Source organism: Falco peregrinus, chromosome 3, assembly GCF_023634155.1.
Source record: "Falco peregrinus isolate bFalPer1 chromosome 3, bFalPer1.pri, whole genome shotgun sequence".
NCBI classification, from domain to species: domain Eukaryota; kingdom Metazoa; phylum Chordata; class Aves; order Falconiformes; family Falconidae; genus Falco; species Falco peregrinus.
In genome coordinates, this window is record NC_073723.1 from 84160842 (window position 1) to 84175069 (window position 14228).

A 14228-nucleotide genomic window follows, 5' to 3' on the forward strand; every position below is an offset into this window, starting at 1 on the left:
ACCTTAGCTTCTTTTATTTTTTTTTTAATAAAACAGGAGTTCAGAAAGTCAGGAACCGGATTTCTCCTTATTGCATGTTCATTTTGACACAAACATTGTATGTTGTAGTGACATTTTCCTGCAGGGATCTGCCTGATTCAATTCTGATCATAGGAACAAAAGTGCGGGCAGTTTCAATAACTAAGGCCAATTGTTTTTCTTTTCTTTTCTTTGAGGGGCAAATGTTCATGCGACTGACCCAAGCCGTAGACTGACTCCATGGGAATGGGCTTGTTACACAGGAAGATCAGAATCTGCCTTCATCATGCAAAAGCTGATGGACAGGCCGTGCCCAGAACAGGTTTGTGATCAGTATAAACCAGAATGGCCAAAGATGAAGGAACTTCTTGCCAAGGCTGCAGAGCCAAAAAGCTGTTTGCAGAGGATTTCTGAGTGCATGAGGGCAACTCTCTCATTCCAGTCTTTCTATGGCCCAGAAGAAGATGGGGTCCTCGACCACATGGTAAAGGTGACAACAAGCTTGGGCAGTCCTTTCATTGCTCTGTCATGCCGGACTGTGTGCCCAGGCAGCCCACCTTCTGTGGGAAAACGCAGGCTGGCTGTGCAAGAAATCCTTAGGAAGCAGAGAGCCGAGGAGATCCGATCTCAGGACAAAGATCACGTTAGCAGCTACGAGAAGCTGTTTCAGAACTCCAAAGTCACACTGATCCCTAAGAAGAAGGACCGACGAGCCAGCCTGCAGCCCATCAGCCTTGCAGTCTCTCAAGTGAACACCATAGCCACCAGGAAAGCAAGCCTCTTGCCACTCCACCTGCTTAGACGGAGCAGTGTCAGGCCGGGATTTGTCATCCCCAAAGTCCGTATCAGCAAGGCTCCTCCACCCACTTTCCAACCAGAAAAGGCGAGAAGGAGGAGCAGCGCGAAGGACGACCCCTATTTGCAGATTCCCAAATGGAGGTACAAGGAGGTAAAAGAGGAGCGGAAGAAGGCAGAAGAACAGGAGAAGAAAAGAGCAGCAGAGGCTCAAAAGCAGAGGCAGGTATCTCCTGCCAGAAGCAGGACCTGATTTAAAGGCAGTTGTTTAGAAGGTTTCAGAGCGGTTAGTCTTGTTATCTGAGCAAGATAACAGATTGAATGCCTTCATGCATGCCCACTGCTCGTGGAGCTGGAATACTGAATAATGGCCTTTCAGGTGCAGAAACAGGGCAAGGGCTAACCCACAGTGTGTCTGATGGTGGAGCAGGAAGGTAATTTGAGGTGGAAGACTTACTAAGTTTACCTGCTGTTGGTAGGAATTCTTAAGCGGTGCAGTCCTTTTGCGGTTTCCTTTTTTTCCAGCTCCAGGTGAATGACTGAGAAACAGCTTGAAAAACAATATGACTGTGAAATGATTGTATTTCATGTTTGTTCATTTTGTAATGGACAAAATGCAGGAGTTGTGCTTTTGACACTAGACATTCCTCCCTCTCCTTCCTTACGTAGACGTATTGCAAGGTTTTATAGTAATAATGAAAACTTGAAAATAATGAAAATAATGAAAAGTTTAAAGTATACTACAGTGTTGGTGGGCAGTAAAAATCCAGGTCTACAATTGTTTTGAATATACTAAGCACTTTATTTTAATTCCAGTAATCAAAGTTTAAGACAGGATAGGTTTTGAACTGTACAGCTCTATGCAGTCGGTATGGATGCAGTTCTTAATGCTATTGTTTGTTCTGTTGAATACAAAAAGGGCTGCATATGAAACATTTCTGTAATTGAGGTATTCACATCCTCTTCAGGTATAAATCGGGGGCAGGGACTGATTTGTTTGGAGCAAGAGAGAAGCTGAGCTAATTTTTGAATGCCACTGTCGCATGGGATTTGCCTCTCCCATTAAGTTTCCCTGTATCTGCTACCTTTGTCTCCTCTTTAGTCTCAGGGAATATTTTGTTATTGCATTTAACTATGATATAAGGGAGATGGTGAGCCACAGGTGGGCTTTTATTGAGGTTGATATTTAAGTTCCTGTTAAAAAAACCCATCAGGTTTATTGTGAACTTTCCCAGATTATAGCTCGGACAGGAAAATTATGCAGCTTCCAGAAGTTCAGGCAATTTTCCGGGTATCAATCCAGCCATATGCTATGAACATCCAGTCAGAGATGCAGTATCGGGCAGCTCGGCCACAGATGTTTGGGAAACTGTGCCAGATGTCATTGTGAGCTTTGGTAGTTTGCCTCTGGGTGCCTGGAGAGGGCAGTACCTCATCCCTCCGCCTCAGCACTGGGAGAAACCTACCTTCCCTAGTAAGAGTGCATCTCAAAGCGGCAGTTCCCACAGGTTGCTGCAGGTTCTTGTGGTCCACGTTAAGGTTTCATTTGGTTTCCCCAGCAGTCTGAATGGCATGCCAAACCCTGGCAAATTCTGATAAGGGTGGGCTGTAAACCTTCTTCAGCTGCTTGCTGAAGAAAGACACCATTCGTAAAAGTAGAGGTCAGACACCAACAGCGAGTCACACATGCTCAGGCTACGTTTTTTCTCAGGCTTTGCTCCTGTTTGAAATTAAATGTGCTGTGGTGTGTCATCCTCACGGTGTTGCTCTGCTGGAGCCCAGCCAGCCCCCAGCTGCTGCTGTCACCAGCTTCCCCCTTCAATTAAAGGGAGGGAAAACTTTTCCATCCTTTACTTCCACAGCACAAAGGCTGGCTACAGTCTCACTGAATTTGTAGTGAAATTGTGTGTCATGCGAGAAATAAATTCAGCTCATGGAAAACTAGCGCCCAGACTGGTGTTGGTAGCAGCGCCTGCAGGGTCAGGGCTTGACAGAGGTTATGGCAGACATATGAAACAAGGATTTTTCCACACAGCCTGTTCTTTGTACCTCTTGCTGGAGTAGCTGCACTGGCTAGACTGCATTGCCAGGTAACCTCCCAGGTCAGAGCTGGAGGAATATGCACGCTGCTAATAAACCTCCCCAGCCCTGTGAATACAAAGCAGATTTTAGTCTGCAAGTGCATCAGTGCTGTGCAGTTCATAGGCACCAATTTTGTAATGGATTTGGTATGACCAAAATATAAGATGAACTCATTTCTTTGGAGACTAGGAAGACAATCTTTTAGCTGTCTGTGGCAAACATATCAGGATGGATTTTGAATTGGTACACTGGATTAAACGGTTTAAGTTTTGTTTACTGCCAATCCAGCGTACTGACGATTTACCATTCAGATTCACTATCTGAAAAGCAACCTGTGCTGCAGGTGAACACTTGAATTTGCACTCTCGGTATCACTTGTAGGAGACATACAATTGACAGGTGCTCTCAGGGATTAACGTACAGCATGTTAAAATTAGGGGCTGAAAATGAAGCCGGTTTTCTAACCCTTTGTACTTTAATGCGTATATGTGTATAAGTATGTGATATTTCCATTAAAAGAGGTACAAGCTGTTAAATTTATTTGGTGACCTTATTCTTCGGAGTGGTTTGAGAATGTTGCCTTTCACTTTTCAGGAGATGAAAAAGCCCACCCTCTTTCACCAATGGACTGATCAGCACCATCACAAACATGTGTTTTACAATGCTAAATACACATCCCAAGCTTAATACACACCCCAAACTTGGCAAACTGTATGCCCCAAATCAGTTCCCTACCTATAAAATACCTATATAATTAAGTTATATTAAATATATGTTGTATTAAATTTAACCATACCCATAAACCTACCTATTGGAAACACAGTTATACGTACGTGTCATTCATATATAACAGGGGTCCTCAAACTACGGCCGGCGGGCTGGATACAGCCCCCCAGGGCCCTCAATCTGGCCCCCGGTATTTACAGACCCCCCGCACCCCCCTGCCAGGGGTTGGGGGGGAAACCAAGCAGCCGCAGATGGCTGCCTGCCACTTCATCTGCACGCTGGCCCCCTGGTTAAACAGTCTGAGGACCCCTGATATATAAAGTAATAGATGTATATATAACATCTATATATATTCATCTATGTTTATAAAATATATACATATAAAAAGCCACTCACCTCCCAGTGATAATGTGAAACACTAAAATATGTTAATGATGACCATGTCTAAGAAAGCTAGCGTTGAATAATTGTTCTGTAAGAGGAACAAATCATTCAGGGTATAATACGGAGGGTACAAAGAGAAAACAGACCAGCTGCCTTTTCACTGAACACTATGGAGCACTTGCATGGGAAGAGGCAGGGGATTCTGTGAAAAATCGTACTTCATTGGGTAATTAAAGTTATTATGCATATTAATTTTGCCTAGTCAGGTTTAAATTTGGCACTCCTTTTGGCACATTTGAATTTACAATGTTCATAGCATTCTTTTATGGCTATAAAACTGTGCAGAGGTTTGTGGATAATTAGTGGGCCAAATGCTGCTGTTTCAGTCCACTCTGAGGAAAACAGAAAAGGTTGGGAAAAAGGGTTCTGGTGGTTCCTTTTCCCCTTCCCATCATAGCAGCTTCCCACATGAATGCTACTTTGCTGCTTTGCTCAAGCCCTTCCTCTCAAACAAATAAAAAATAAAACAGAAACCTTCAAGAGGCAGATGTACAAAATCCATGCTCACAGACGCCATTCTGGCTGTTTTCAGTGCTTTCTCATAAGGCACTGATCAAACAGTGAGCTCTTGTAAATGTGGATCAAGAAAGGGGCACAGGAACTGCTCGAACATCACTGTGTGCGTGCACGGGTGTGTGTGTGCCTATGGTATTTTTGCTTTTGGTGCCATAGTAACTGCTTCGGGCAGTCTTAAACACCAAAGGTGCTTTCTGAGTCTCTATACACAGCCTTCTACTGACAAAAGTGATAAAATATTTACTTTCCAACAGCATCTGGCAACGAGAGCTAAGGTTTCCTCGTGCTTGCTGCCATTACACTGAAGCCAGCTTTTTGCAGAAGCCAGTAGTGTGGGGACGCTCTGCATTATTGTGTGACAGCGTTAATGTGACACAAATCAATAAACGATGCCATTAAATAATGGCCCCACTAAAAGTTCTGTTCCAAAACAAGGTGAAACAGTGTTTCAAAAGCATATACAGACGTAGCTGTATTGAAAACAGACATGCTGTATTACCAGCTTGGCTGCTTTCCCAGGGAAGTGTGGTGGAATAGTTGTCACTCAGGATTTTACCCAGTTTCCATGCAAGGGACATGTGGTCTTCGACCACCTGGTATCCTTTTCCAAAAGCTGCAGTCACAGCCTCCTGAAGTGTATCATTATCAGTAAGATAAACCAGCATTTGTATGGTGAGCATAGAGCCGAACATACCAGTCACATTAAAGCAATCTTGCTTTGTTTTGTTCTCAAAATTTTGTTTAGCAAACTCAAATTTGAGTAATGTGCTCAGTTAAAGAAATACTTTGTGGATGTTTTACACGCTCACTTTAACTTTGTGAAAACTGTGGGGTTTATTCTTCATCTGATTGACTGTATCAGCCTTTTTTTTTATGTTCATGGGTGCAATGAGCAGTGTTTGCCTGTGGTTTCCCAGTCACTACGAGGCAGCCTTTTGCAAGAGCCTTTGTAGGCTTACATAGGGTTTTCTGCAGCAGCACTCCTGAGAGTCTGCACCTGCTCTTTGCTAGAAGAAACTCTGTTAGCTACCAAGTGGCTGAGCCACAACAACCAGGCTTTGTTTTCTTAGTCACGGGACTGATGGGCCCTAGTTCTGGTTGTACACTCAAACTGGGTTCTCCATGTTCTTGGGTAATCACTTGCCCAACAACTTGCTTATTTGTGAGCTTTAAATACCTTGAGGTGACTTGGGGCTTCCATGACAGTTAAAGCTATTGTGCTGAGAGAACGCCAAGGGTAAAGTGCTGGACTCGAACAGCACATCAGCTGTTCAAAGAAGAAATAGCCATGTATCATGGTGAGGTCTTCTCTGTATTTAAAAACAAAACAAAAATTTTAAAAAACCTCAACCAAACAGTTGAACTGATTTAACTGAAAAGTTAATCCAAACAAGTATGCGCAGGCTCTCTTGGGTTGGTTTTTATCAGGCTGATATTTACTTAACCAGCTTGAGATTAAAGTGATGTAAATCATTCTTCCTGAAATCAGAGTTTCCACCCAGAGAACTGTGGCAGCTCAACTAAATGGTTTTCAATGGAGAGTGCTGCCCTGCCACGGGGCAGAGGGCAGTTTCCTTGACCTGAGGGAAGGCTCTGCCCTGAGCTCTCTGCCAACCCATTTGGGTTTCCTTGCAGCTTTCATTTTTCCAACAGGATGGTAAGGTGCTCATTTCTCGTCTACACCTCATCGTTGATGAGCTCTTTTCACACACAGCAGAGTCAATGGCACCTCCTGGAGCAGGTCAGTGCCTCTGGCTCACCTTCGGCTAATTACCAGTCTCACCTTCATTAATATGGCTCACAACGTTGAGAGACCCTTCCCCTTGCATGGTCCCCAGCATCATGCTACAGTTTTGCTCTGTCATTTGGATTTGGGAAACTTTAAACCCCTGCATGCAGCACTGGGTTAGGAACGGCATCGTTGCCGTCCTCCACAGAGAACTGGTCTCTTTCCATCAAGTAAAACACTGGTTTAATCTTTAATTCAAGGCTGTCTTTTGAGGATCACAGCCCCAGCTCAGGAACAAAGTGAGCCTGACAACAGTCAGAGGCAGAAAATGAAATATTAATCCATGCTTTCATGACATCCAGGCTGGATTACAGCAATTCCCTGTCTGCAGGTCTTCCCAAGGCCACCTCCTACAAAACAGCTTGTACAGAAGCCAGCTGTGAGATTTAACCATGTACTGCAGACAAACAGCCCACTTCCAGAGACTGAGTTTGGGGCTTGCTCGGAGAACGCTAGTCCTTCTGTGTCTCCAGGTACGCTCTTCAATTGCCAGGTGTAGAGCACATCCTAACTACAGGTATTTTTGGTCACTAAAAGAAGTCTCAGCTTCAGTATGTGTCTATCTGTACAAGAGAGAAAAAACCCGCAGAAAATCTATAAGCATGGTAAGCAAAATCTACAAACATGGTAGGGAAGTTCTGGTTCTTTCCCTCCTAAACTCATGGTCCCAGGATAAAGGATGTGTGCTATAAGAAGGTCACCCTTTTTCTTTTAGGTGATTGGGGCAAGAATTAGTTAAATTGAAAAAACCAACAAAATTAGGCCATTGTGAAGAGCTGAGCAATGTACACCAGACAGCTAGGATATGACCAAAGTAAAGAGAATGTGAGTCTGAGGAGAAAAAGAAAACCACCACCACAGGGGGATATGGGCTGAAGAAAACAACGAGGGAAGAAAACAGATTAAAGTCAACATCACCATCTAGGTACTTCCAGAAGCCTCAAAGCTGCAGCTATTTGTGTTGGCACATTCTGGATTGAGTGCAGGCCTTGTTCCAGTCAGACTTGCTTGTTTCCTCTGTGCCTTGGTTTCCCCACCAATTAAACAAAAAGATTTTCCTAAATGCCAGGTTAACTCATAAAGTCAGCTCTTGGTTATGAGGTAATGAGGGAAAAGGACAGGTGGGAAAATCCATAGAAACAAAACCACATAATGAAAACTATGTCCGTCAAGCAAATACACGTCATCTATTGGCTTTGGAAAACCACATAAAGTTCTTTACAGATGGCAGAGGCAGTTTGGATGTCAGGGGCCAGACTGGAGCCTGGGGTGATCCCAGTGGTAGCCTGCAGATGTCAAATGATGAAGCCAGACACATCCAGAATGTAGATCACCTGCTGCTCATGGCTGGAGGCTGGCTATACCTGTACAGCTTCTGAAGACAAAGAAGAGTGACAGCACTCATGCATTCCCCACAGTAAAGACACCATTAATGGCAACATCCTTCAAAACACATGAAAAAAAAAAAAAAGTACTTCCCTCAGCGTAACAGGGAGCTCATAAGTACCTTTGGCCTGTTTTTCCCACAAAGTGCTTTCCTTTGGTAAATGAGTATTTGCCGTATAGCAAAAAGTAGGCTGAAAGCTTTGCCTAGAAATGCAAGACTAAAAAAGTTTTGCATCATATACCACCATCACGCCCCGCTTTTCTGAAGGGTTCCATCTTTTGGAGATTCCAGTGGGCTATTTAATAGATTTATGAAGTTATGAAAATGACAGCCGGGCCCGTGCAATCCAAATGCCATTAAATCCCTGTGTGGCCATTTACCATTAGCTGGGCTCTTCTGAAAGCTTCATGCGAGCCAAGAAGAAACACCAGGGAACGACACTTAGAAGGAATTTAAATGAACCCGGGGCAGGAGAAGAGAGGAAGGAGACGTAGCAGCAGCAAGCTAGCAGCAGCAGCAGGTCAAACAAAGCCAAGTTCTAATTTAACAGTGACAGTCCTCCGCCAGAGTTATTTAAAAATCACATTAATGTATGGATATTACTCTTCTGATACAATTGTGAGTCTGCACCCACCCAAAATAGCCTTCATATTTCTAGGCCCAGGGAAGAGCAGAAGAAAGCAGTGTCTCCTTCACTTGTGGCCTGAAGGTCTCTCCCTTGTCCTCGAGTAGGTGTGCTAGTCATGTCACAGCTATCAAACCCAATCCAACCATGTGATAATAAACTTGTGAAATGAGTATGAGATGCTCTGAGCACACACTGATAAATGCTTTAGGAGAACAGCAGATATTTTACTACTTCTAGTCTGGGCAAGATTGCCTTTTAAACAGGCTGTGCAGTATTCAAGCTTTAGCTTGTCACAGTTCCTCTGAACTTTCCAGAAATGTAGCCGAGGCAGGTGATATTTGAATGGGACTGTAAAAACTTCCTAGGCACCGAGAGAGTCACAAGTGAGCATGAAGCAGAAGGTGGTAAACTAGGCACTGGGGATACCAGCTGAGCCCATGCCCTGTCACAGGCTGGACAAAACGCAGCACTTTCTCATCTAATTTATACAAAGTTATTGAAGTAAACATAAAAATAAATACTATTGTCAGTACAGTAGTCAGACATCTTATTTTGATATGAACTTGAACATGTTTTATCCTGATTTCAGCTTCTGTTTTAATGATACTGCCAATTGCTAACTTTGGGTTTCAGAGTCAACAATCCCATTAAGACGTGAAGGGTGCACTTTTTTCTTACAGATAGTTTCAGGCAGCCTGCAAACCGGTATATCAATGCCCTGGTTACACTGCTCACATTTTCAAGATAGCATCAAGAAAACTGTAGTGGTGGGAAGGAGTGGAAGCGGGACTTCTTGAGCACCATGGTTCACCCAGACCTCTGCAGCAAGGTCTACACCTTGCCAAGGTCTACGAAATACTTTGGGACCCACTCATTCCTTTCCTAGGATTCCTTGCAAAGAGTTTCTGCTAATTTCAATTGTATCAGCATCTTTCCTTTAGGAAAATATCTACTGAGCTAGGCAGTGAATGCTGGGATGCTGGCAACAAATGTAGCTATTTAAATGCTTTTTCACATCTGTTTTCACAGGCAAAGCCTATGAAATTGTAACAATAACCGCATGCATTTTACTGGTAGGCAATCAATTTCTGTGAAAGATAACAAAAGCTTCCACTGAAATGGGCTAGAAATTCAGATCTCTTAAAATCCAAGTCCATACTCTAAACAACATGCTCTAGGCATTGCTGTAAACGCTGCTTATATTGAGGGACTCAATGCGTGCTTTTATTAGGTTACTCGTAAGCAGACGCAGTCACATGTGGTGTGTAACACCACATATTTTATGTCTGGTGCAAACTCAAAACATCCTATGGTCCAGAACAAAACACACTTGTTCACCCCTCTCCCATCAGCTGCTCATCAGTAACAAGCTTTCACAGACTCTCCTAACGAATAGCGCCTGGTGGCTGGATGCTGCTTGTCACCAGCAACGCCACACGTGCTGGGGCTCTCTGAGCTGCCTGACTCCTGCAGACCATGCAAGGCAGTGTCCTGGCAGTGCTCCTCCGAACTCCTACATCAACAATGTTTGGATGTAAACCTCAGAGACCCTCACCAAGGAAGGGCAGAGATCATATTCCGGTCTTCCATGCTGGTCTCTGGCTAAAACCGAAGGCTGTCCACTGCATCATCCATATAACTGACTGGGAGAGAACAACACAGGGAGACTCACCGCTAGTACAAAAGGCTGTCGAGAGCACTCAGAACCACTTTCTGATACTTCATGACCTCTCTTAGGCTTTGTTGGTGCTCAAAGACAGCCTTGAAATGCCTTTTCTTTGAGTAACTATTTGGTTTTTGTCCCTGATGTACAGACCTCTGTCATGCCCACACTCTCCCACCTCAGCTGACCCCAGGTGAAATTTCTGAGCAAGCCAAAGGCATCTGGTTGGCATTAATGTTTCTCCCCTTGCTGAGAGCCTCTCCTCTGGGATGTTGGCAGCAGCGATGTACAGACAGGAGCATGCCTAGTTCCCTCCAGGAGCGCAGCTCCAGTGGTGCTAAGTTTCAGGGAAGGGGGACAGGGCAGTTGAGAAGCAGTCACCATAAGACTGTGCAAGACAGTGTGGTGACCTCTTCTGCAAAAGCTGAAGGGAAGGAAGAAGACGATGGGATCTGTGCTTACAGAAATGATGGGGCCAGGCAAGTGAAAGCTGCTAGGCACTCATGCGTGTATTTCTTCCCGTTGCAGTTGTTGCATACACAAAATAGATGCTCATGATTTGCTTACTCTGAGCACCTCAAAGTAGTCCTGCATAATGATGTGGTGCATTCACTTCTTTTCTGAATTGCACCTTCCTTAAGGGCTCTCATTTCTGTTCCTTCCAGTCCCAACTTCAATATTTCCAGGGTGCATTTCCAAGAAGGTGTTAGCATTTCCCTCTCAAAATATCAAGGTTAGATCAGCCAGCTGCCACCATGATCTTTCATTAATATTTTTCCCGAATTCTGTTTCTCTTCCAAACTGTCCCTCTGAATCCACAGAAAATACCTACCTGACTTGGCATTCAGTGGCACTTTTAGGGAGTGAAAAGATGCATGGTCAGCTTGAGGTCTCTCCCCTGGATGCTCTCCTAGCCCCTGCTTTTAGACACCTCCCCACAGCTGGACAAGCTTTTGCCACTAAGAAGCTGAGCGCACCACAAAGCAATACCAGTCGTTATACCACATTTAATCTGTGAGTTTGCAAGGCACATGCAGGAGCCAGGCCACGGCGTGACATTACAGCCTGTCCCTGAGAATGGCAGCACTGGGAAGCGAGATGCCAGGAGATGGGACAGGCCTCTGTGTTATACAGTGCTGCTTCTGAGGGACACCAGGTCCAACAGGTTTTGTTTATAAGTCAGGACCCTCCTCCTACACCTTAGTCAATGTTTTTGCAGAATCTCTCTCCCTCTGCCCTTGTTGTTCCTGATGGGAAAGGCTATGAAGCCAGAAAAAGTCTCACTCAAACTTGCACTGATCCTACTGAAGTCATGCCCCAGCCAACTCCAGCAGATGCTGTCAGCAAGCTGCACTGGGATCAAAGATCTGTTCTAAAGAGGCATTTCTGTTAAGTTTGCAGAGTAAAAACAAGTTCACCTCTCCTTTTACAGTGAAGACCTTTTGCTGCACGGTTGATGGAAAGCAAAAAATCTTCAGCTGTATTGTTATTAATGCCAGCAAATATGGCTGAAAATACAAGCTCATTCACTGCTTGTAGCTTATATTACCCATTAGAACTATAATGATATCAAAGTAATATTCTCCATTTACATCAGCTCCAGCGTTTTACCTTGAGTACATATTATAAGCTATCAAAATGCAGTGGCCCACAATGAACACAAACGTGCCATCTTTATTTAGACATCTTTCAGAGTAGTAGTGCCAGGTCACTAATGCTATTTAGAATTGCTTCTCAGGGTAATTGGTACCTCTCTTCTTCCTGAAATGCTGTGCTTTAATCTTTTCACTCTATCATCCCAGCTCCTTACAAACAGCCGCAGAAATATGTGTATTTTCAGAACATAAAGGACAACAAATCAAGAGAGAAGTTCCTGCTTGATTCTAACTATTAAAAACATTTCATTGGTATCTCCAGGCCAAGCAGGTATCTTGCCAGTTGCTTTGCAGACTTGTTTGATTATAGGCAAAGCAACACCTAAGTAAAGGAGAAACTGCAGAGCAGTAACCCTCTGATGGCTTTTGTAGATGAAAAGGGAGTTTATGTAATTTCTCAAAGAACGGGTTGGTAGGACTTGTTTGTTTCTGCTGAAACAGACTGTACACTCATTTATTAGGAACTGCAAAATTCTGATCTTTTCCCCTAGTTATTAAAATCAGGTAATACTGAAATATACATGTATGTATAAAGATGTACATGTACACCTCTGTGCTATAACAGTGTTTTTTCCCCCTTCTTATCTAGTAAGCTAATTTGCTCTGAAGTATTTTGTTCAATTGTTTTCAAAATAACTCAGGTTTTCACTTGTACCACCTTTTCTTCTAAACTTGCTATTCCAGCAGGGAGCACTCCACAGACAGGTGCTCCTTCTTCCAAGGAGCTCTGTTGAATTCCAGTCCCCTACTTTTGAAATCATGTGGCCTACACAACAACAGGCTGGAGTCATATTTTACATGACAAATTTCATTTCACTCCCTGAAGCCAAGGCTTTAGAACACACTTGTGAGTCAGCAAAAAGCCCAGAAACCAATGTTAAAGAACTGGTTTAGTAGCCACCAAGCTGCAGAACTGAAGATAGGACATAGCCACCTAACACTGACATTCCTTGGCAGAGCTCCACAAACACAACTCACATAAAGGATCTGCTCGCAAGTCTTGTCCTCCACCTTTTTCAGGTTGATACGCCTTACAGTGTTTGAGAAGAGAGACATTTGGAGGTCCCTACCTCATGTACAATATCTAGTTTGACACTCCAGTCCTGCAAAATAAATCTGAAGTTACCTTAATTTCTTGCAGAGTATCACTGAAGTTAATAGGACTCTGTAAACACCAAGCAAAAATTCTCTCTGAAAGACTGGTGGCCTGCATGGGATGGGGAAATAACCTGCCTTGAAGGATCCTACATCTGTAGGACTCCTAAATCTCCCAGGAGAAATCTGCTTAGGTGCCATCTGTAGTATTTTCTATACCTTTTAAGGTATAGTTTCCGCCCTTTAAGATTCTGCCTTTTAATCTGCTCCCCCAGAACAAAGTCAAACTTGTTGCAAAGGACTGACCATCAGAGAGTGACACATGCTGCACACAATGACAGCCAGGAAAAAACCTGTGTCTGTAAACAAACTAAACATATGAACCTAGGAGAGAGGAATATTATGAGTCATGATAAATAGTCAGATCACACTCTATACTTTCTATTGTATTTATCTTTCTATACATATTTATCTTGGCAACAATTCACTAGTGGTGAACCAGCTATTAGCATGCAAGGTATAGCTCTTGTACTATGAAGTATAGGTTTCCAGTATGTATGTTGTAGGAGATATTTGATGTGGTGAAAAGCAAGGCTGTGCGTTTAAGAGACATCCCCGTAATAAGCCCAGTTAAAAGGCTTATTTAAGGCTTCAGCCTTTCATTCCAGACCCCTCCAGCTGTCACAGTTGTCATATCAGCAGCAGGCTAATGTTTGTTTTGTTCTGGGTGATAAATCAGGCCCTGAAAGAGAATTCTTACATTTGCAGTTCATTATCTTCTACCCAGAGAGTAGGAATTTGGTAAGGAATCAGCTTCTAATGTAGTTTGTTTAGCTTTTTTTATTAGCAGCCCAGATTTAACACAGCGAAAAACTACCTACAGAAAGGATATTAAAGGTGTTCACCCAAAGCGTGTGTTCCAAGGAATCTGATCTCATATTGCTTAATGCCTCTGGGATGAAAAAAATATTACATCTTAGTTTCTAAAATTGACTGTTCTCTCTCCTTGTAGGTACACACACATGAGAATATTAATTAAGTCTCAGTTCAACTAGGATATGTCTTAATTCCACATACTACATGTGCATACACCCAGTGCCGGCTTTTGCAGCAAAGAGATATTATATATATTTCTTTATGCTAAACCTTGTAGGTGAGAAAAGCCAGAAGTTTGTTAAAATACATTTGCAGATATTCCTCAACCAAAGATTCCTCCCATGCAAAAAGATTCAAGGACATGTATATTTACAAATCAATGAATTGTACTTTCAGTACATAATTAAGCAGTGGAAATTGAGGTCACTGAGCGGCTTAAGAAATGGTCAGTATCCAGTTCTGAAAGCTGAGTTTCTTTTCTCTCATCATCTTATAACAAGTTTTACAGAGCACAACTGAACCCACTTCTGTGCTGATCCACTTACTATTATAAT

The 14228-nt window shown here is 43.2% G+C and overlaps 1 protein-coding gene across 1 annotated transcript in view; it reads left to right on the top strand.

Annotated features, from left to right (window-relative positions):
- ANKRD33B (ankyrin repeat domain 33B) overlaps positions 1-2013 on the top strand; it is a 46580-nt gene extending 44567 nt beyond the window's left edge. Inside the window, exon 4 of the mRNA XM_027788333.2 lies at positions 216-2013. Within this exon, the coding sequence (XP_027644134.2) occupies positions 216-1066 (851 nt within the window). The 3' untranslated portion in view covers positions 1067-2013. The remainder of the gene's footprint in view (positions 1-215) is intronic.
- The last annotated feature ends 12215 nt before the right edge of the window (positions 2014-14228 follow it).